General features: G+C 36.8%; 1 protein-coding gene across 1 annotated transcript; it reads right to left on the bottom strand.

Annotated features, from left to right (window-relative positions):
- Positions 1–19,077: 19,077 nt before the first annotated feature.
- Positions 19,078–19,506, bottom strand: LOC113236671. Its single transcript, XM_026472832.1, has one exon. It carries the CDS (start codon positions 19,504–19,506, stop codon positions 19,078–19,080), a length of 429 nt encoding a protein of 142 aa, XP_026328617.1.
- Positions 19,507–25,165: the final 5,659 nt, after the last annotated feature.

The following is a 25,165-nucleotide window of genomic DNA, read 5'->3' as shown; positions in this document are numbered from 1 at the left end:
GCTCCCGGTGGATCCCACACAATTTGACTGAGGCATAAAAAACGGATCGCGTCACTTCGTGCAATACCATGCTTACCAGATTCAACGAAGAGGCGTCAAATTTGGTGAGGGACATAGTAACAGGTGACGAAACATGGATTTATAGTTACGATCCCAAAATAAAGCAGCAATCGAGCGTATGGGTCTTTCGAGATGAGCCGAAACCAACCAAAATGGCGCGCGTGCTAAGTGCCTCTAAGCGGATGATTGCTTCTTTTTTAACCCTTAGCACGTTTGCGCCCTGCTTCTGATTCGTATTCTCAATCCGAGACTATACAAATTTAGAAAACTTCGGATGTCGCTTATGCACTAAATCTAATTCGAATCCGAGAAAATACGAATATCGCTTGTACACCTAGAGATAAAATGATCCTTGTGATATTTCGGACGTCATTTCTCGGATTCGGAACGACATGAATCGAACGTAGTACGCCAACACTTCTCTTTTGACAGCTGTCATTTTTTATACCCGAAAACGTAATGGCGGCGCTAAAGAACTTTTGCAGATGCTGACAAAAATTACGATTATTCAAAATCTACCGAACGATTTCACTTCAAAAAAAGGAAAACTATTCTATGATGTTGTAGTGTTTTATTTGAAATTCAAAGTAATTTACCACATCATATCACAATTTCTCGCCAAAAACACAGACGGGGAAATAGTAGGTGTTGATGGGAATAAATATTTTCGAAATTATCAGGTAACTGTAATGAATACGTAATACTTTTTCAAATTTTTTATGTGTATCGTACCTAAATATCCGACATAAATAGTTCATGTCTTTCATACGAGATAACGGTACTAAATTACTTGGAATAAATTGGCCAGTTTTCTTCATTGGTCGTATTCGTCAAGTGACAATTTTGAAAGTGAAATCACTTTATAGCACAAACACGAAATCAGGAATCAGTAATATTTATTGTATGAGTTAGTAAAATACAGGTGTTACTTACAAGTAATTAGATCCACAATTCTTACCCAAGTCAGTATAATGTCTTAAAATTATAATTCAATTAAATTTGTTACAACAGAACTTAAAGGTCAAAAATTTACTTTATAATTAACTTAATTACACAATTGTGAAATATTTGAGGTCTTTATATAAAATTCGTTAAGATTGTACCGATATTCGTTGAAAAATAGTCAGTTACTAACCATTTTTTAAACAAGATTTAAATTTATCACCATTTAAACATTTCAATTCCGTTGGAAGTCTGTTATAAATTTTGATCGCTGTTACAACAGGTGCTATCGTGCTTTTTATTCTAGGGAGGATGAGACGGCCTTTGCTTCTGACGTTAATGGAGTGACATATCTAATATTATGCGTTAATTAATGTAATGATGGGGTTTGCTCACAGATTCATATGCGTTTTTTAGCCTTCGACTTATTGTGTCGTGCGTACGAATTCATATGCATTCCGAGTCTAAAGGTTTCATAGCATGTAAAGGATTCTAGAAATGACTTGTATGCCACAAAATTTTTACTTATCCTTAGATTGTATGTTTCACAGATTCAATTATATTAGTGGCAGAATTATTACTAATAGTTACAAGTGAAAGTTTTCTGTTGTATAAGTGTATAACAAAAAACTTTAGTCATACATTTTTCTTTGTATAGGCGAGCAATAAACATTCGCTAGTTCTACTGAACCCTATTACTTACAATACAATGAATAGTGCCAAGCCTGGAGATATTTTTTGTGTTCCAAGTAATGACACTAGTCAAGTCGTGTGCTTTAAATCACAGAGATCTGGGGGCACTGCCTGTCACTTTACCACCACAAATCGCATTACTGCTTTGCGGCAGAAATAGGTTAGATGGCAGTACTTCCCTGGACGAACTCTTTCACAAGGAGCTCTACTGCTACTAGACGTCAAACATTTCAGGCTGCCAAGCTATTGTATCTTCTTACTGCTTAGCTAAAATAAGATTCAAAGTTCTTACACTAACGTCACAGTACATTTATGTAAATGTTATTTATGTTAAGAATAATATTATTTTTTTATAAAAAAATGTGACAGACATACCATTAATACGAGGAATAAAAATAATAAAATCTCAGTACAGAGTACCAAAAAAACCGACCTCAAAAGTACGCGGAATTACGTCTATTTGCTAAGTTTAATTGAAATATCCCCTAGTTCGCCACTATACAGGACTTGATACTGGAGATAATAAAAATAGGTTCTCACTACGACATTACTCAAAGTATATCGAGGGAAAAACGCCTTGAATTGATGAAATAGCAAAATCAACTAAATAATTGCTAAAAGTAATTGCTCCTAAGTTAAAGTTAGGCGCTATTTATAAAAATGAATCTTCATGCGTGAACAGCCACCCTTTGAGGTGGATGATTTCCTTCAAAATGAAATGGGACCACTATGGAAGTACCCCTTTTCCAACAAAAAAAGAATCATGAAAATCGGTTCACAAATACCGGAGTTATCGCGTAACATACATACAAAAAAAAAGAAAAAAAAGAACATACAGTCGAATTGAGATCCTCCTCCTTTTTTGAAGTCGGTTAATAAACTAGCTGTTCTTGACAGTCGTCTCCATAAAGTCTCAAATTCATTTAAGTAGTAATGTTATACGCTTCTAAAATCCGTGGTAGGGACCCGTTTCGCTCTTTCTGGTATTCTGGTTCTAAGATGTTTAAATTAACTATTGTAATGATAAATGCATTCAAATGTATATCTACAAGAAGCAACCCCTAGAGTTCCTTGCTCATTCTTCTCGGGGGAATCTGCCTTACGAATGAGCAGTAAAGTTTAATCAGTATGACGAATTGAAGTGTAATTTGCTTACCTATGTAGTAAAAATTATTTGACTTTTACTTTGAAAGTAGGGAATTCCTTGTGTAATGAGTAAGTACCAAGAGCAACGGAATTCACTCTGGGGAGTGCCCCAGAACTCCCAGACCAGAACCAATTTAAATTTAAAAGTTAATTTTCCAAATTAGTCCTACCGGAATCGAACCCGGCACTGCCACAGCTCCCGTTACTTTAAGAAGGCCTTCAAATTAGACGCTTGTAGAAGCGATGCAGTGACGCGTCTGTGGCGTGGCGGCCGCGTCACTACTAATTTACATGCAATAGCTTGTCTGCAAAAATGGCACACGGGTGGCGCAACTATGGCGCTGCAGCTGGGCCTCTAAATATTGTATAAAAGTTAGTATTAGCGCGGTTGCAGCGCCCCTGCAGCGCTTATATAGGCGACTAATTTGAAAGCGCCCTAAGGCTTAAACTTGACAATATTTATGTTAGTTTCACCAGTACCATTAGCTTTAAAATTTTATTTATTTATTTTTAAGTATATAGACATTTATTTCAGGCCACATGACCCTAATAATATATACCTTAAGGACTAACATACATACAATATAATAAGACAATAAAATAAACTAAACAACTAATCTACACGTATTGTACTTGTCGGCGACGTGTGGCGCAATCTGGTGTCAGGTACACGGCCGCGGAATCGTCGATATGTGACACTCTTCGGCCAAAAGTCTTTCTTCATGAAGGCCGCCAGATATTCGGTCAGCACTCTCACTACAAACGATTAAAATTTACGTTGTGGCGGAATTCCAACCGCTCGAACTTCAGGGCGTATTTGGCTCCACCCTGAGGTTCGAGCGGTTGGAGCCGCCATGCTCGATAGCGAGGAGTCCTGGGAGGCGGTGGCCTCCTTTTGCGCAGAGGTTATGTCGCAAAAGGAGGCCGCGGAGCGGGTGCGCGAGGACGCGGCAGATGCGCACCCGCTTCGGCGCAGACGTACGGGGAGAAGGCGAAGGCAGTTCGCTGCTCGCCTGATCCCCTAGTGAGACCAGCGGGCTCTGGACAGGGACTCCGGAGCCTGCATTGCACGGCCTCACTTGTCTGGGGGGCGGGTCAGAGGACAACCGACTCGCCCCTCCGTTGGCGCGGGAGCCCTGGCATAAGCTAGGGCGGCCGGGCGGCGTCGTGGTGAATGTTTACTGATCCCACGGCGCCGACTCAACCGGCGAGAGGAAAACCCGGGGGGGTTTTAGTGGGGTAGGCCCTCCAGTCTGGAGGGAGAGTCCCCACATAACCCCTGAGTCTCCCTGGGCTCAGGGGTATCCATAAAGATTCCACACCGTCAAAAAAAAAGGGTGTATTTGGCTTTTTAGCCTTATGTACTTATGTACTCCACTATCTCCTCAGACTTCGTGGAGTAATGTAGTCGCGACATGTACGGCAGCGTCGTCGGTGTTGCCGAACGGAGCAAAAAGTTCGATTCTGTCGGTGCTGTGCCACACAGTTATGGCTGGTGGGCTTCCTCTTCCTCTTCACCACCTTTGTAAAGCCGTCCTCGTCGCATCGATCCGTCTGCCTCTGTGGTTTTGCAACTTCAGAGACAGGCACACGGGGATTACTTTTACTCTTAGCCGATTGCCGCCTCTCGAGTTTCGATATGGCGGGTCGGCCGGTAGAAGCGGCTACAGTGGCATATGCACGTGCAGGGGCGGACTTGCATACGCGTGACGTTTCATACGGGCAGCAGGGCGCGGCGCATCACGCACGACGGCAGCAGCGATCGGTGACGCTACCATTTGTGCCGACTCGAGACTGCTGATGGATGCATTTTGCGCCCTAACAATGTCCTCGAGAAAGGAGGTTAATTATAACGGTCAACTTTAAATTTGTGTTGATAGCTAAAAAAATATGCTCTATTATCTATTTTTGTCTATCTTGTTTATTTCACGGAACTTTGATCGTTTTCTCCCAGCTACCATGTAAGGGCATAGTTTAGAACTCCTATCAACGTATACGCTGGAGCTCAACTAGATGAATACTCTGTGTAACAAAAGTCGATCACTTAGAAGTTGTTTGTATAACTTACGAACCTATCGGTTAACGTTTCAATGGTAAAGGTTGTTTATACCGGTCTAGATATAAGTAATTATTTATAATTGTATAATTAATTAAAGTAACAGATGTTAAATTATGGGAGTTACAACTGTGACAATACCATGTTTTTAATTTTTGCAATAACTGGTTAAACCAACATAATATGTATGTATGTAGTATTATAAATACAGGTGTCGTTAATGTCATAATAATTATAATAAATAATTTTCTTTTTGTTTTTAAAATTGTCATTATGTTCTGTTATGTGCAGAATTTTTTGTTTTGTATTGTAGTGTCTCATATTTTTAAATGCGTAAGTAACTGTATACACAATGCAGTTATATTTGAATGTAGCACGTTTTTAAACACCAAGTGACGGGACAAACAAGTCGTTCGCCTGTTTCATTTTCCATTTCAGGGCCATTCAGAGCCTTAAATTGCAAAAATGTTAAATGTTAAAAAGTCTGAATACCTGCAATTTCACCAGCAGTTTTTACTCTTCAAAACCGGAACGTGGTAATACTCACACTGCTGCTAGGCGGCAGAAATATAGGTAAGGTGGCAGTACTTACCTGGACGAACTCTGGGACGATGTGACATCCTTACATCGTCATCCTACCTTTTTATCGCCTTTTCTCCGGTTCCTGGCCACTCGTTTCTAAATTTTGAATCGTTCTTTAAAAATTCCTTTGCCCGCCATTCTGATTTTGTTTCGTTTCATTGTCACTTCCTGGCCGATTGCGGCAGCGAACACGCCTTATTGCTAATTTTTTGAACCGTTTACCAAAAACCTCTTGTGCGATAAACATTTTAAAGATCGTGAATATTGATAAAACCGGAATAAATATTTATAAAACTGGATTTGTTACCACTATTTCTTTACCCTTTCGAATTTTGAACTTTAAACTTACTAAGCAAGTTTGTATGGAGGTTGCGGAGGCTGCGGAGACTACTACTCTCCTGGCTACATTACAATCCTAGTGAACATTCCTAGCGGTACCAGCAGCGGTACACGCTTTTCAACTCTTTCACAAGGAGCTCCACTGCTGCTAAACAAGTGGTAATCTTTAATTGAATCAACACTTTCGTACTAATCCATTTGTAGTGTATAATTTATATTTTGATGGATAAATATAATTTGCATTGTGGAGTGCACGAAAGGGGCCACCCCGCATGACGTACCACTCCTTTCCTGTACGTCTGGCGCGCCCTTCGCAATAATTGGCGGTACGTTACGTTAATTGGCAAATCCTTTCACCACGATGGTAAGCATTATGTATGTCATGAATACGATAAGAAGATTTGCATTCTTTGGTACAAAATTTCGTTATATAGTAGGTACGTTATATTTTAGGATACTTATAAAAAATTCGTTTTCGGTTAAACCTTATCTCCATTATTGCTGCGTGCTTTTATATATTTCTCTGTGTTATTATTATGTCCATTATTGCTATTCTAACTGCTTCCGTGGCCGAACGGTTACCATGCCGGACTGCCATGCACAGGTCCCGAGTTTGCCGGGAGAAATATTTATATAATAGGGGCTATGAGTATGTGCGCGTTATTATTATTATTATTATTATTGCTGTAGAGCGCAATATCTAAAGAGTTTCATATGAATAAAGGAATAAGGTTCTGGATTCCGTTCCGGAGGAAGCACACTTTTACACTTTTTCTATATACTGTCGTGGAGATTTCTTCAAATAGTTATTGCAATTGGGTTAATGATTTACTTTCTTATTTATTTTTTTCACTAATTATGCGTGGCAATTGCTTGGTCTTAACTTTATTTACATAGTCAAACTCAATTAAGCTTTACTTCATAGGCAAGTTCACACTTGATTTTTTGAACTCTACTGCTCATTCGTAAGGCATATTCTCCTGAGAAGAAAGAATAAATGAAAGAGCAATAAACTCTAGGGGTTTCTTTGTGAATATACATTTGTACACATTTATCATTTACGGTATTTATTTCAAACATCATAAGATCGAGAATACTTGCAAGAGCGAAACGGGGCTCGCCTGCCACGGATTTTTGTCATCCAAGTACTCAAAAACTGTATAAATATCCTTTAGTTTATAGTGTTGTTTCACTATATAGTTCTAAATCTCGTGAATGGCAAATACTGAATATCAACCTGAACCCTGTTACAGAAGCGTACACTGACTTTGTGACTTTGTGAAGACGACTATCAGGAACAGTTAGTTTAATTTTCTTCCTCATAGTAATAAAATTAACGTCATATCACTATTTTTCATAAAAAAAATTCTTCCGTTTCTTCTTAACATAAATTGTACTTTATAAATATACGGTGATATGTTAATGTATTTAATTAGGCAACGGCAGAATTCATCAAAGTCGCAGTTTGGAGTTTACTGGCACTATGGCTGGTTACGATGGATTTATATTATTATGATGGTACTATAAATGGATTATACGCATCTAGAACATCACATAAGCAACAATAATGACCGAAATTGTCTTTCTTAATTTAAACAAATATCTACAAGATTTATTGTCAAGCGCTTATAGTTTACTATGTTCTTCTTTCCAGATTTATCAAGGCAAGCCTCGAGAAGTCAAATTATTAAGTCGTATAGTCAACTAAAAAAAAAAAAGAAATATCGTGAAAAAAATGCTACTAAAATAAGTATTTATTTCGGTTTATGTCTAAGTAGATAAAAAGAAATGCGGTGAAAATAATGCTACTAAAACCAGTATTTATTTGGGCCTATGTAAGTATAAGTAAGTAAAAATAACGCCATGAGAATAAACCTACTTGAATAAGTATTTATTTGGGGCTATGCTTTTAAAAAAGAGTTTTTTTATTTGTTGTAAAGCAAACGAAAACATTATAATTAATTAAAATCTAGCTTTTTTACAAGACTAATAAACAATTTTAATTTAACATAATTTCCTAATATAAAGAAAGAATAACGTCGCCTTACTTTCTCAAACTCGTATATTAAAGCACAAATTTACTGAAATGCAAAAAATGGATTGCATATACAAAATTTGCATTTTTTCACATCATATTTCCTTCATATTCACACACTGGCTTTCACCTATTCTTAAAGTAATACATCCAAATTAACACCCTTGATAAGAAATTTAAAATAAATAGAAAGTTTTGCCATCTCCTGAATAATCACTTTTTATAAAATACGAGTTTGAGAAAGTAAGTTATCGAAAGCAACTTATTTTAATTTTTTAATATTAGATAAAGGAAAGTAATATTAGGTAAGTAGAGCTCCTTGTGAAAGAATTCGTCTAGGGAAGTACTATCTTACCTATTTCTGCCGCCAAGCAGTAGTGTGAGCATTACTGCGTTCCGGTTTGGAAGGGTAAGCGTGCCGGCCAAATCATGCTTCTAGGGTGACAAGCGCAGTGGCAGTGTCCCTAAGATCTTTGCGATTTAAAGCTCTGCAACTATTATGGATTAGGATCCAGTCTCCCACAAGTGCAACCATTTGTAAGTACCTTATCCTTAATATGCGTCTTGTAACTTTGTGAGGAGAAAAATAAATAAATTTGTATTTGTATTTGTAGTTATATATTTCTCTCGACTCGAACCAATTTCATCAATCCATTGCATCAATCTGTCTGGGCGATTCAATCGGATTGAGGGAATTTTTCTTTTCGTTTGATCAATCTTTTTAGTAATAGAAATAAAAAGCACTTATTGTTTTTTAAAGGTCTAATTAATCTGGTTATTATTTATTTAAACAAATTTCTTTATCATTGTAACCTTCGCAGATGAAAATTAGATAGATAGATAGATAAAATGTTTATTTGGATGTACATACACAAATACATAACAGAAAAATATGTAATATAATAAACAGAAAAAATCAGCAGAGTCTGTATAGTCAGAGTATGTATGTGTGCTGTATGTAGCATTGCAAAAAGACCATAAGTTCAGCGTCGGTGTTTACTCAGGAACAAACCGCTGATTTTCAGCTTTAACCTAGAGGATGTCACGGACACGATAACGAGCCAGCTGACGCCATTTCCATGTTGTATAAATTAAACAAATAATAATTTCGAAACTACATAAATAAAGAAGATAATATAAATATAATAAATGATATTTTATATAACTATGTTACGTTATTTTACATTATTATTGAAATGATATTCAATTATTTTTTGTGAATAATTTCAGCTTTGCAAGCTTTGTAAGCTAGAGGACGTCGGTTCGAATCCGATCGAAGGAATTTTTTGTGAGTGTTCGATCTTTGTGTTAATAATTATAACAAACTATGTTATGTTATGTTATTATTATTATATTACCTTTTTACTTGTAGTCATATTAATAGAATGCATATTTTTATACCTTATTGTATAGTCTTTAAAGTTTCTTAAAGCGTAAGAAAATTATTAAACTTGCAATGAAATTTCATTGTAGATAATTAAAACAAAAGTTTGGAACCCACTAAAGAATTTCCAAAATGATTTGTAAATCTCATCAAACGATAAATTTATGATCAATATAAACTCGTCTTGACGCGGGCCTTTTGTTTGTGGTCGCGAAGGAAAGCCCACGGGAAATTAGGGTCCGAAGGCCAAAGGGTGAAACCGTACGGGAACACTATATTAAACGCGCACTCGTTTTCGGAAGTTACTTTATTAAAGTACTTGCAATCAACAGTTGTGAAATATTCAAGGTATTGATATTTCTTTGCTAATCTTAGAACAAGACGTAGAAATCATTTATTCCTCGAAAAAACAATTCAGTACATATGCATTCTATAATAATAATAACATAATGATTTAAACATAGAACGATCAATAAGAGTACAAAGCATATGTGCTGTGCTGGTAAGAAACCGCGATCCACTCAGCCTGTTGTCGTCTCACCTTAAGTGCTACGACACTGATTTTCAGCGGATCCGGCAACAGAACACACGTGTCACGGAACATAGTAGACGTCACAGATTGACGCCAGCTTTTCTTCACACACAATTTTTGGCACAAATTTTTGTAGCAGTAGCGCTCCTTGTGAAAGAGTTCGTCCTGAGTTGTTGACGGAATGAACAAGTCGTGCGCCTGATAGTAAGCCTGTCCATAACAATATCATTGCTGCTCAGAGCATTAAATCGCAAAGATATGAAGGGCACGTCACTACGCCTTTCACCCTGATACATAAGTGAAAATTCCCATGTGCCTGTGATTTCAGTAGCACCCTTCTTCTGAAATGTATATTGCTCACATTACTGCTTAGCGGCAGAACCAAATAAGGTCTCAAACAAGGGAATTTCTTGTACTATGAGTATCAGAGCAACAGAATACACACTGGTGCTCTACCCAGAATATCAACACTAGAACCAATTTAGAAACGTTAATTTTCACCCTAATGTGCGTGTTGCCAGCGATGACCTACGGCTCGTGAGACTTAGTCACTTACTATGGGCCTCATCAAAACCTCAAAGTCACTCAACGAGCTACGGAGCGAGCAATGCTCGGCATTTCTCTACGTGATCGAAACAAAAATGAGGAGATCCGTAGAAGAACGAAAGTCACCGACATAGCTCAAAGGATTAGCAAGTTGCAAGTGGCAGTGAGTTGGGCACATAGCTCGTAGAACTGACGGCCGTTGGGGCAGAAAGGTTCTGGAATGGAGACCACGAACCGGAAGGCGTTCAGTGGAACGTTATTATGGTATGTTCAGCAGTGGACATCTTCCGGCTGATATGCTGATGATGATGCATTTCCACCCTGAGACATAACTTGACAAGTCGCATGTGTCTGTAATTTTACCATCACCCTTACTCAAAACCGGAACGCAGTAATGCTCTCATTTGGCGGCAGAAATAGGCAAGGTGGCAGTGTTTCCCTGGACGAACCTAGCTAACAAAACTCTTCTGCTACTAGCTACTAGTTTAGAAATCGTACTTACGTTTCTAGATGTCGGTTAAAAAAGTAAAATCTTGTTATACCATTTCTTTGTCGTGATAGGCTTTGTAAAGACGAAATAAATATGAATTTTCATAGGATCCGTTGGTCACGCACAAGTTTGGGCGTTCCTTTTTATTGCTCAAGAAATTCCTGTTCCTTTTATGTTAACTGGTGCTTTATCGTGTTGCATGCCACTGAGCCCTAGTTGTATGGCCATTGTACTAGCGGTTTGAAATGAATGATAATCTTAATTAAGGATTTTGTCTAAGTTACTTCATATTATAAGACAAATTCAGACATGCTAATTAAGTACAGGTACTTATCTACGTGAAATTGATAGAACTGAGAATAATTAACGTACAATGAGATTATCCCTAGTTTTAAAATATTAAAACAATTAAAAAAATAATCTCAGTACAGAGTACTAAAAGAAACGACCTCAAAAATTCGTGGAATTACATCAATTTGCCAAGATTTATTGAAATCGGTTACGGGAAAGTGCGCGAAACCGGAATATTTTCTACATTTGAAGGATCAATACTGTAGTAGCTTTCCAACAAAAAAAGAATCATGAATCGGTTCAAAAACAGCGGAGTTATCGCGTAACATACATACAAAAAAATGCAGCCGAACTGAGAACCTCCTCCATTTTTTGAGGTCGGTTAGGTTATTTTCATATTTTTTTATAAAAATATTCCACCAGTCTATTATTATAATTAATACAAGTTTATGGAAATTTCCTTGATCTGGCTGAACTTGAACTAGTGACATTTGAGGATTGAAAATAAAGTGGCAGTAGTCCCACAAAGCCACACATTTATAAGATTTCACTGTTAAATTAATTTTACAAATTCACAAATTCATATAAGGGGATCATGAAATTTATACACTTATATGATAACATTGCGGTAGATATTCAAAATTTGCCATTTACGAGGTGTAAAACTGTAGTGAAACAAAAATTTTACACTAATGACAAAAATCTATGGTAGTGTCTCGAACATATGATACCTATTTGAAAAAAAATGTGTAATGATAAATGTGTATAAATGTATACTATACCTATACAAGGATCAACCCTTAAAGCTTCTTACTCATTATTCTCGGGGTAATCTGTAGTAAAGTATAAACAATTTGACGATTTCATTTACTTATTTCCATAACAACTAATAATGTAATTATACCGGAAGAAAGAAATTTAAACCAAATACAAATAACAATAAGAGATAGTACATAATATCACCAAGTCATTTTTGAAGACAAAAATAGCAATGATAACAATAACAATAGTAATTGAAACTTTTACATGGAGAATAGAACGCCCTCAAAAGTTTGCTTATCGGCTTATCGATTTCCATGGGATACCCTCATCAAATTCTGATTTCTTGTTGACAATAGGACTGTTACGGTCTCCTTTGTACATTTTTTACTTTTTTTTTCTGGTTGTCATGGTGACGGTGATTTGTTGATTACAGTATTGTGTCAAGTGAAAAGTCGACTTTTATTTGTGTTTTTTATTTGTGATAGCCGAAACGAACCCGGAATAGCTACCAACAAAAAAAAAAAGAATTTTCAAAATGGGTCCACAATTGATGGAGAAATCAGTGGGTACACTGACATGCCTATAACATTTGAAGATTTTTGTCGCTTTTCATGAGATCCCCTCATCAGAGTCTGACTTGGTGAAAATGGAACCACAAGTATGGACCCTTTTAAACAAAATAAATTTCAAAATCGGTCCACAATTGACAGAGAAATCAGAAAACATACCTACATAAAACATACATACAGCCGAACATATAACTCGTTTTGTTTAATATGTGTAATTTGCTTGCCTATGAAATAAAGATTATTTGAATTTGAAATCGAGTTTAATTTATATTAAGATTTCATCATCATCATCAGCCTATGGCAGTCCATTCCTGGATATAAACCTCTCCAATTTCGCCCATTTCGCCCGGTCCTCAACTGTCCATCTACTGCCAGCAGCTTTTCGTAAATCGCCACTTCATCTGGTCAGAGGGCGTCTTATACTACGTTTGCCGAGCCGTGGTCACCATTCTAGACCTCCTTCCCGCTTTTAAAATTTACAGCTGGATTTTTCACGCAAAATTTAAAACTCGATTTAAAATCTGCAAGGTCCTCAATAAGCAATAAGAAAATGGAAAATTAAAATTTTGTAAATGAAAGAAAGTTTCACAATTGGTCAATTTTCATTCTCTCCTTTGCTTCTGGCTCTACGCTTACAATTACTCTTAGTGGTGAGGGCGGGTACATATTTATTTGTCAGCAAAATCTCGCTTGCCCATTAGAGCTTGGGGAAATCGTAAGCACGCAATAAGGACTTTTTGGAAGTTCCTGCCAAATCTCCGAGTGCCTAACACCGTTTTATATTTCCTATGATTGCTTACCCAGATAACGAGCTTGGTTTGTTTATTTTCTATTTTACTATACGACAATTCTTTGACAACGTTTGGTTAGAAAAATGTAGAGTTTTTATTTTGAAAATAGAACACGGTTGACAATTTTATAGTTGTCGAGTTCTTAGATTTTCACAAATGAAGCATTTTTTCGGATATAAATCGCGAATATTTGGTTTTCGAAACTAACCAACGTTTTTGCTTACAACTTACTTCACATGTCCCATTGTCCAGTCAGCCATAACCATTGCACCTGCAAAGGGCCCGAAACGTTAGTTTGTTTGAAAAACGTGCTCCGATGAAATATATTAATTTCATATAATTTTATATTTATTATACATATAGATATTTCTTATAGTTTTATAATGGGCCAAATAACTGGCTCCTTGGCCGAACGGTTACTATATGCTGGTCTGCCACATAGAGGTCCCGGGTTCGCTACCCGGGTCGGGATAAATGTTTGCATGTCCTAAATTTTTTTTTATGTAAAGAAGGAGGCAAACGAACAGACGAGCTACTTGATAGGAGGTGGTCATCGTCGTCTATGGACATTTGCAACATCAGATGAGCTGCCTATGCGTTGCCAGCCTTTGAGAGCCCGTAAACACGCTTTTTGAAGAACCTCTTGTCACAGCGCAAGGGAAATACTTCAGGAGGAAGATCGTTCCATATCTTACAGGTTCGAGGAAGGAACGAACGAGATGCCCGCGTGATCTTACAATGCCAGGCATCTAAGATGTGGTGATGGACTCTACTCCTTTAACGAGATGTGCGGTGGTGAAAACGAGACTGTGGTATCAATTCGAAGAGTTTCTCTGAACACTGCCCATTATAAAGACGGTAGAACACACACAGAGAGCCAACATCTCTCCGTAGGCTAAGAGACTCCATCCATATTATTTCTCTCGTGAGTTTGGATATAACAAATTATATTTATAAACAAATTATAGTTGTCTATGTGTGTATCCATGGCGCCTATGATACAGGGTTCCCCCTAGTGCGGGGCTATGAGTGCGTTATTCATTTGTTTTGCAACAACAACAGTCGCGGCCTATCGCATCAAAACTTGAATTTTTGAGTAAAAAGAAAAACAAAAAACTTAAAAAAGATTATTGCATTTGCATACAAACCAACGAAATTAATCATTTTGGAAGTAATTTTTCTTATTTGTTGTATATTTTATTATCATATTTTATTGATTGTATTTATTTGATACTACCTGATTTTTTGTTTGTTCTCCCGATATATTAAGGCGATTTCACGCTCCATGATCACAGATTGTGAGATAGTTATTTTCGTTTTTCCTCCAAATCCTGTTCTTATGCTATACTATAAAAGCATTATTATAATCACATTTCTTCGTCATTTCTTCGTTTTCAACAAAATAGTCAAATGATGTGCTGTTGTCTCGTCTTATTAGCATAGAAATATAATACTTATGTAAAATATGAAATATATTTATCATAACGGTAAGGCACCTTTCGCGTAGTTTACGTAAAACCCAAACACTAAGTAAAGTAAGTCTAAAGGACACTGCATTTACTATGCATGAGTAGTCCTAACATAATATTATTCTGAGTGTTTGATATGAGATCCTAAAGAAACATGCTGGAATAGAACCCTCTAAGACACACCCGTGTTGTGTATGATGTGAATCCCTTATTATTACAATAATATCCTCTGATGAAATGTAAACTTACTAACACGATTTATCCCGAATTATGTATTGCTTGGCCCGTGTGTTTAGTGAAACATCCCAGTTTTGCGATTTCTGTATAATTTATTCACTCAGCCAACAAACTTTGGATCTTAAGCTCCGAAGACCTATTTGCAACTTTCAAAATTAATATGCAAGGTTGGTGAAGTACCGTTGTTCTTTATTTCAGTAAAATGATTCTCTAAAAAACATACATACACTGACAGGGAAGCTACGAGATAACAGCTGTAAATATCTTTACCCGACGTACGTCGTACTAAAAATTTTCATTGATTCTTGAAAAAATTCATAATCCATGCTGACAAATGCGCAACCGGTAAAATATTATGACAATGCAACAAACAGTTACTGATATTGTTTGATAGATATTAAACGACAACACTGCCATTATTTTGATATGGTGTCCTGGCGATGTGATGTGCTGATGATTTAACAAACTTTCACTGTAATGACCAATCAGTGTAACGTTTTCAATACAAAGACCATCGATGTTGCGCTTTCGATATTGTGAATCAGACTTATTTCGTGCAATTTACCAAGGGTACGCAATTTCATCGATTGAGTAATTGAAGCTTTTACTATATAAACCCTTCCAGTTTCAAACTCGCTATGCAGTGTCCCGCGAAATATCGCATACGTGAATACAGAGTCAGCTATAGTCAATACTCGCGTACTAAAAATTTTCATTGATTCTTGAAAAATGTCATAATCCATAATGCGCAACCGGTAAAATATTAAATATACATATGACAATACAACAAACAGTTACTGAAATTGTTTGGTTGTAATTTCTTTATTATATATGGTTACTTTTTGATATTTTACGTTTAGCCTAGGGGACATCGAGTATATAACCAGAAATAGAGACGAAAATGTCATTTAATTTGTTTGAAAACTATTCCGCCAAATCATTACGGTGACAACTGCGCTTCGATTGGCCAGCCCGAATTCGAAACAATTGACAGGTGTCATAAATTGTTTCACTTCAAATCGACCAGTTTAACTAGAGCTTTGCTATAATGGACTAAAATTGAAAATTTACATATTTCATATTTGATTACCGATGAAATGTGATTCCGTTTGTTTTGTAATTATAAATGGAAATATATAACGCAAACACACTCGACATAGCTCCGCACTAGGGAAACCCTGCGTCGCGGGTGCCATGGACACACATAGACAACCACAAATTACACCCAAACTCTCGAGAGAAATAAATGAAGACCATACAAACACTTCTCCCGGCCCGGGAATCGAACCTGGGACCTCTGCATGGTAGTCCGGCATGGTAACCGTTCGGCCAACGGCCGAAGTTATGCCTGTAAATAGTTAATTAGATGTCTTGCTGTTTTTTCTACACCACCGAATGGAAGAGCTGCCCATTGTTAGAGATTATTATCTTTATTACAATAAATATAGAATATTTTTGGAATATACACACAGAAGACGTACACACAGGTCTGTTGTTGGAGCTGTATTATTTCAGCTTTCAAATTTTTGTGATTTCAGCGCAAACGAGAGTTGATATTTGAAAGTGATATAAGGCCGATTTGCCTGCTATATGTGGTTATATACTCGATACTAGGGGAAAATAGTTGTTTCACAATTGACTCAACAATTTGTAATCCTGTGACGGCGTATACCAATAACTTTAATATGTCTCATTTACGTACATTCATGAATATTTTATTTAATATAGATTAGTGACAATACCTTTACACACTTGGACATCGATTAAGGTTCACATCCCTTGGAAAACGTGTGAAGTCCCAAACCCGCATTTAGTGACCGTGGCGTATTATAGCCTAATCCCTCTCCTTAGAGGAGATCCGTATTCAGAACCGGACGTACAAGGGGTTGACGATAGAAATATATTTTATAGCAGGCGACCTAATCTTTATAAAGGAGATTATTTCTTGCACAAAATAATGTATTTTTCAAATATGATATAGAAGAGTGATGAAATGAATTTGTTTTAGCCTGTATAGTCCTACTGCTGGGCACAGGTCCCCTTCTTACAATAAGATGGCTAGAGCTGTAGTTCCCACGCGGGTCTAATGCGGATTGGGATCTTCACACATTGTTGTTTTTGCTTATGGTAAATTTTAAATAACTTTCGCATATAACGATGGTTTAGCGCACACTTGCACTTAGTGCATAATTTCTCATTTTTTGATTTATCGGTGCCAAATTTATTTAAATGTCACCCTGCGTCCATTCATCAGAACTATATATTCTCTCTTTGTTGTAAAAACTTCACGCCAAATAAACTAACTGAGACAAAACAAGACTGTAATAATTGAAGTGTTATTATTTTTCTAGGGAATTACTTACTACATACGTTTTTAAATTAACTGATCTTATATCCAGAAAAGTCATGTAGTTGAATATTGGTCAAAATTTGTGCACAATCCCGTTAAGTGATTTTATTACTTGAGTGTTACGATCGCAAATGGAATAATTGCATACTGTTTGATTGATAATTACCTAAAGTATTACGCGCTACTCATATCTACTGAAATGTGCTAAGTGCATGGGGTTTCATTTTAATTCACCGATAATTCTGCAAGCTTAGTGTAAGAGCCATTGAGTTATAAAGTAAATTACTACCTAATGATAGTGACACTATTTTATAAATGCTATAAATCAGTCATACATAGCTGGTTGTTTCTGGAATCTGAAGTCAAACTTTGAAATTGCTCTACTGCAACATTCCCAAAAGTATAATTAATACAAGTGTGCGTTAGGCCATCGGTAAATTCCGAAAACTCAGAGGTGCTCGCCAGGGTTCGAACCCACGACCCTTACTCGAGAGGCGGTAGGTTAAACCATGCTATCGCGGCTACCAAGGTACGAAATAAATGATGATAATATATACTAAAAAACGCTCCAAAAATACTCAATTAAAATTATTTTAAAGGGAACCCCGAAGCCATAATAATGTTTCAGCCACTTTATAACTTGAAGTACAATGTGAATAACAGTGAACTAGTTTCTTTAGTGTGCCGGCAGGTAGGTAACCTCGGGGGAAATTAACGATAGATTGCGCTACGTCAAAAAGTTGATCACATATTGTGCTCGATCTCTTTCAAGTATTGCTTGAGGGTCGTCCCACGTATTATATTACGGTCACCACCTTTATTATAATGGGTGTGACAAGCTAGACCAGGGTAATAGATGTTTCCTTCGGAGAGAGCTTTTTGTAGAAATTGACACCTGATGTAATTTTAATCTAATCCATTGGTTCCCAAACTTTTCGGTTCACCGTCCACTAAACCGTTCAATAATTGAAAACAAGTATTTTTATATTAACTTAAAAAATCACAAGGAAAGACAATTATTCATTTAGCGTAGTTTATACAGATAATTCAAATGCGGTAACACCCACTGGACAGCACCATGCCCCTCAGTTGCTTCCGAGGCCCCTACCGTCCCCCAAAGACTCTCCAGCGCCCGCTGAAACTATGATCCAATCGTACATATACAGGGTTACTTGTAAAATACTAAGAACCTCGCAGGACTATATTAATAACATCATTGTAAGATGAAACTGCGTGAAGGAAAATGCCTTTGGTATTCTTTCAGTATTTATTGTGATTTGTTAGTATAGTCATACATGTTGTTAATACAGTTACACAAATGACAAGATAGCTACGAAATTTTCAGCACTTGCAATGCCTTCCGAGCTACATCGACAATTTGGGTTTGTGAGTGAAAAGTTAGTTTTACATCTAATATACTGCGCTCCAAAGCTTGCTGGCAAAGCCCGAATTCGAACTTCTGGGCTTCCGATAAAGACTTTTTTTACCGCTGGGAAATGCTTTACGCATAACGTTCGGCTCGGGGTAGCATCGAGCAGTTATGTGGGACTGCTGGGCGGTAGTCATGCTGCGTATACCCACTAAAACCCAGCGGTTAACTCCACCGCCATATAGAGACGCCCCAGGATCCGCTTGTGCCACCACTGGGACGTCCCGGCAGATGGCCCGCATGGAGCGGGCCCAATCCTTTGGAGGGTGCTCGGGGCACCCTAAGGCTTCGTAGAAGGGGTCCAATATACAGCAGGGGAAAAAGGCGGGTGTACTACCCTCCTTCGTCTCCCTGGCCTACGTCTACGAAGCGGATCAGAGAGGGATCATCCTCTCTGAAGCGCTCCGCAGTCTCCTTCTGCGAACTACGCTCTCGCAAAAGGAGACCATAGCCTTCCAGCACCTCTCGCTGCCGAACATTACGCCCACGATTGATGGCAGCGAGAGATCTTTTCCTACTATAGCAGTAATGGAGTACCGCTGAGGGCCCCAAACCGCACATTCTGCCAGGATGTGCCGCGCCGTGTCGACGGGTGCGCCGCATTCGTGGCAGACAGGAGTCGCTTCTCGATCGGCCACGCGATGTAGGTCTCTCACCAAAGCCTCCATGTCCGGTGAGCACCTGCACCAATATAATCTAATCTGAATCTCTCTCACCGCTATAACCCTCTGTGGCCTCCGCAGGAAGGGTTTGAGTTGAGCGGTGAGTGCTTCTACCGAGATGGGTGAGCCGTAGATTGCCATACTCGGGATTGTTCCAGAGTAAAGGCGCCTGCAGACTGAAACCGGTCCGTACTCATTAGCTTTGGGGCAAGTTGGGAGAAATGCACCTTGAACGTCCACCTCTCATCCAGTACAGGGCCCAAGTAGTTCATCTGAGCCTTGACTGAGTCAGGGTCCCCGAACAGGGTGATCTTGGCCCCCCTAGGGCGGGTTCTGATAAAGACCTAGTCTGAGCACCGCAGGTGAGAGAAAGTAGTATGCACATATCCATGAGCCTACATTTAAATGACATCAGTAGGTTACCCTTCATTAGGTGTTTCATGAACCAGTAGCTCACGTCACTTGTTGTGGCACAAAAACTAAAATACTGAACATTTATGCATACATTTATTAAGCGCATGAAGTTAACAATGTTAAATAAAGATATACTTGAGAATGCTCACATGTATGTATATTTCTAGACTTTAAATTGTTGGGTTTTCAGTCAGGCAAATACAATTACGTGTAATTACGACAACGCTTTTAACTTCAACTTAGCATGAAAGTATTCTCATACGCTTTTACGAACTGAAATAACTGACATGTTTAACAGTCGCTCTTCATGCTATCTCTTTTCTGTCTAACTGTTGTAACTAGAATTAGGCAAATATTTCATGATAACGTATTTTCACGTTCACATCTTGAATGACTAATAATAATATTATATTTGTTTATTTCTCCCAATATATATTAATAAAATATATTAATAACAGTATATTAATAACTGCTGTAACTAGAATTACACGAATATTTTAGGATAACGTATTTGCACTTTGCCACTACATATCTTAAGCTATCTATGAATGGCTAATAATAATAATATTATATTTGTTTATTTCTATATATTAATAAATCTAAAAGAACTGAGCTTAAATATTAATGTTAGTAAGAGACAGGAGGTCTTACGTATCTCAGGCCCGTTTCCATATCTTGATTTAGCAAATTCAGTACCCTTAAGTTTATTATTATGCACAAATGTGGTTAGGGCATTCCCTAACCGTTAACTCAAAATCATTATTTAACAAGTTAGTATGTACATTCGTTGTGTTTTGTGTATGAGGTGCGTGCGTGTGAGCACGTGCGTGAGTGTGATTGAGTGGGGTGTGTGTATGTGTGTGTGTGTGTGTGTGTGTGTGTGTGCGTGTATGCGTGTGTGTGTGTTTGCGTGCGTGCGTGCGTGTGTGCGTGCGTGCGTGCGTGAGTGCGTGAGTGCGTGCGTGTGTTAATTACATGTATTGATTTGGTTGGCGAAAAACTCCGTGTGATTTTTGGCAATAGCTAACATTGCACAAAAAATTACTTTTTCTTTTAAAACATGTTATCTATGATAATTTCTATCCTTAATAGAGTCCATGTTCAGCAGTTGGCCGTATATCGTTGATATAGAATATTCAACTTATACCTACTGTTAATTGTTATTTTCATTCTCAAAATCCAAAAAGCTGATTATAATGGGTTGACCTAAAAGTCCCTGCTGTTTATGCCTCTAGTCAACTTTAAAGAACAAAATATTTTTTTTGGTTAATGTTATTATTGTCTATGGGTTTTTAAAAATAATATTTTAGTGCGTGTATTAATGTATATTGTCATGTTATATTGTATTTGTGATTAGTCCGTAAGGTATTTTTTTCATATTCTGTTATTGTTTTATTATATTATTGTTATGTTATATATATGTTAGTTTGTAAGGTATGTATCTATGGGTCCTAGTTGCCTGAAATAAATAAATAAATAAATAAATAAAAATATTAAAAAAATTAAGAACTTACGGGAAATTTTTAATCATAAACGTATGGTACATCGTGTTGATCATTGAAGAATAAATACAATAGAAGTGGTTAGTTAGCGTAAATCGCGTGCCAACTTTAGGCGTAGTTGGGCCTACTTGAGCTCAGTACGCCATTTTTGTTTTGTACGATAAGCTTGTGCACGTATTCTTTAAAATAGGAGAAAATAGCCTTCTGGTGCTATTTGAATTTTGGAGAGCAAAAATAATAGCCGCTCCAAAAATGTTACCCGTGGTGATATTTAACATCATCGGTAAGTCTTATTTTATTTTAAATTTTCTGTGTATCGAAGTAATTTCTTGTACTGAAAGAAACGAAAGTAAACATTATCCCTGTGCAAAATGGTCGATTTTTATCAATTGGAGAACTAAGTAAACATCTCTAATTTTCCAAGCTTGACAAAAAACTGCTTCATCAGTGTTTTGTTAATTTTAAATTAATTGATCGAAACAAAGTTGTATTTAAAAGAAGATATCTGTTGTAGAGAAGATACTACTTTCTATTTATTTAGATGTTAATCGTTCGTCGTAGTCCAGCTACTAACCGCAAGATGGCAGCACATTGAATACATTTTCAATATACATCCAAAAAGTCGTAACTTGCAATAAAGGTATTCAACTTTCATCGATACAGCAACTGGGTAAAGATTAAATTATATTAACAATTTAGAATTTGTTACATTTTTTTAAATTAGAAGCTTCGACCAATCATTAACAAAATTTCATAGTGTTCATCATTTGTTTGTGTACATTTTGGCGACAGGGTACTGGGTAGTAATCGAAAGGCACAAAGGCAAAAATCGGCTTAAGGCACTTCCATTGTTTTTTTTTATGTTATCCGCGGTTATGATAATAACAAACTATGTTGGTGCTAAGTTGGAATGTGTTACTTCAGCGAACATAGTCCCTTCAGAGTTTCAATTGTTTCGGTTTTTACAAGATTCTATAAATCGACACGAATTTTGATATCGAAGAGACCATCAAATGACACTTGCAGCTGTAGTTTTAATCGTAAGTCGATTAAAAAAAATGAGGAGTTTCTCAATTCGACTGTATTATAGAATTTTTGTGTGTGTGTGTATGTAATATTTATGAACCGATTTCTCTGATTTTTTTTTTTGTTACAAAGGGAGTAACCTCAGCAGTTATACCATTTCAAATTTGAAGAATATGTTCCACCTCTAAAGGTGAAAAATTAGGGGATGAGTCCTGTTTATTGGACTTCACCAACTTTCTGTTTACCGATTTCAAAAAAATTTTTAGAAAACTTGGCAAATAGACGCAATTCCACAATTTTTTATGTAATTTTTTTTTATAAAACATTTAAGTATTATATTAGTTAAGGCAGTTTTACGAAAGGAAAAATTTAAAATTACCCGAAAGGTGGTAAAGGTATAAAATATTTATTTGCATGTTTGTCCCGTGAACATCCCATTATTATTCATATCGTTGCGATAAAATAATTTTTGTGAGATGAACACCTGAATTTTTTCTGAAAATTTCTGAAGTATTGACAATATCATATGGGTTGTTTGAATAAATATGAAGTGCAACAAGTGAAGTACAACCCAAAGGTGACTCGTACCTATTATCTCGAAGATAGCTCAGTGGAACCCGAAGGTAGTTCAGTGTAACCCCAAGGTAGCTCCTGCAAAGATCAACCAAAACTAAATAAGCCTAAGAAAACAACGTCTGGTGAAAAAATGCAATTAAATACGATCGTTACAATTTAAAATGTTGATGATGCAATCTTTACATTTTTTTAAAGCGGATGGTGCTATGGTTCAAATTTACGTTGTACATAACTAAAATATAATCGTAGAAAGAGCAGCAACAATGACAAAGTGCAATTTGGTATAATGTACAATACAAAACATACAATTAGCAAATATAAGCGTTACAAGTGTTTTGTGTGTCCTTCAACTTACCCTAAAGCGGGAATTTTCACTTTCACAATTATTTAGTACGTTAAATGTGAACGGGAAACAAGTGATAAGGATTTGCAATAAAATGTTGCACTTTTGAAATACGTAACGGCCTTTTTTATCGTGAGCGTGGCCAAGCCGAACGTGGACTGGATCCGAAGACGTTTTGACGCTGTCTGAAAGCACGGGACGCCGCCCGGCGGCGCCGGTTTCGATGTTTTACCGCGCCTCCTCTTTCCTGCGTTTCCAACATCCGATCGAAAATGCAACGTAGGCTGCCATAGATTTAACCAATTTGTGTATGGTAAATCATGGTTTTAATTTTTTATAATTTATTATTATTTAAAAATAGGATGTATTTGTTGCAGATAATATTTGTATTAATTTTTAATAATGTTAAATTTCAAAAAACGATTTCTCCTAAAATGAATTGAACAACGTTGTAACGGTCCGTTGCCACTTGTTACTACTTTTTTTGAGCTTCTCCTCTGGACGATGGCTTCGAAACAGGTAATATTGGAAAAAATATGTAGAAAATACATTTACGTGAATTTATTATTCCATAATTCTAAAATCAAAACACATGTGTACCTATTTAAAACAACTCTAAAGTTAGAAACTCATTTACATATTCTTAGGGTACAGTCAGCATATTAGGAGATTGTTCTCCTGGGGCAGAAAGAAGCCTGTTGCAAACTAATTTAAAACTTTAAGCTCGAGCCGCAAGCGTCACGTGTTAGCAATAACCTTAAAGCACGTGTAACTCAATGTTTTTCAGTGTAAGAAAACAGATTTTTATAAACACAATAATTTCCATTTCAATATATTTCAATATGCGCTTCACTCAAAAAGTGGGCGAGGATATTCTTCTTATTAATTTATTCTTATTAAAACTCCAACACACGCTTCTCCGCTGTTAAAGTGCAACTTTTGGAGCATTTGTATTGAAAAATATCTTTATATAACTCTATAAATAAAGTAAAAATATTTTTGGTAAGGTACACGTCTGTCCATAACAGTTGCAGTGCCAGTCATAGCTTTAAATTACAAAGATCGGAGGGGCACTGCCACTGCGCCCGTCACCCTGAGACGTAAGTTGACAAGTCCCATGTGCCTGTAATTTCTTCAGCGTCCTTATGTTTCAAAACCGGAAGGCAGTAATGCTAACATTACAAAAGGGTAAGGGTAAGGTGGCAGTAATTCCCTGGACGAACTCTTTCACAAGGAGCTCTACCGCCACTGAAATACACCTAATACCATATATTTGTTATTGTATTTTGTTTGTATAAAACAAAATACCTTTGTTTTCTCCGATGCCCAATAACTCTACAAAGTTTCATATAATAACAACAAAGGCACTCATCGACAACCTTTTCATCGACAACTCAATAAAATATTAACAACGTGTGCCGGAAACTTTTTCACTACGTTGAACTTTATTATAACTTTATAACACATTGCTGAATGAAATTATGTTTTTCTTACACATTTTTTTACAGAAAATCGTGTGTTGTTTAAGATATGCTCTTTCACAAGTTTTGTTTGTTGTTCTTTATTTGTTGTAAATTTAAACCTAATGTTTACGAGAAGAGGAAATTGTGAGGACACAAGCCCCAAACGACTAGATTACTTCAAATATATGAATTATCATATTTCAATAGAGTTGTGAACCAAATCATGAATATAATACTCCTCACGATTTTTAGCATTTAAATTAAGTAATAAATTCAAAACTAATCAGGAAGTAATTATTACTAGTGATAAGGATCTCTGTGCAAAAAGTGACACTTAAGCGCCCGTTTATACGAGGCTAAAGTTTTCGCGCGGCCGCCGCGCGGCGTCCGCTCAGTTGCCACGCCTTCATGTGCATTAATATGCATACTAGGTAACAAATTTTGAATTCCTCTGAATAATACAACCGCGCGGTCGC

This window comes from Hyposmocoma kahamanoa, unplaced genomic scaffold, assembly GCF_003589595.1.
Source record: "Hyposmocoma kahamanoa isolate Upper Pololo Valley unplaced genomic scaffold, ASM358959v1 92, whole genome shotgun sequence".
Taxonomy (NCBI): Eukaryota; Metazoa; Arthropoda; class Insecta; order Lepidoptera; family Cosmopterigidae; genus Hyposmocoma; species Hyposmocoma kahamanoa.
The sequence above is the reverse complement of the archived record's forward strand: the minus strand, read 5'-3'. Positions and strand labels throughout refer to the sequence as shown.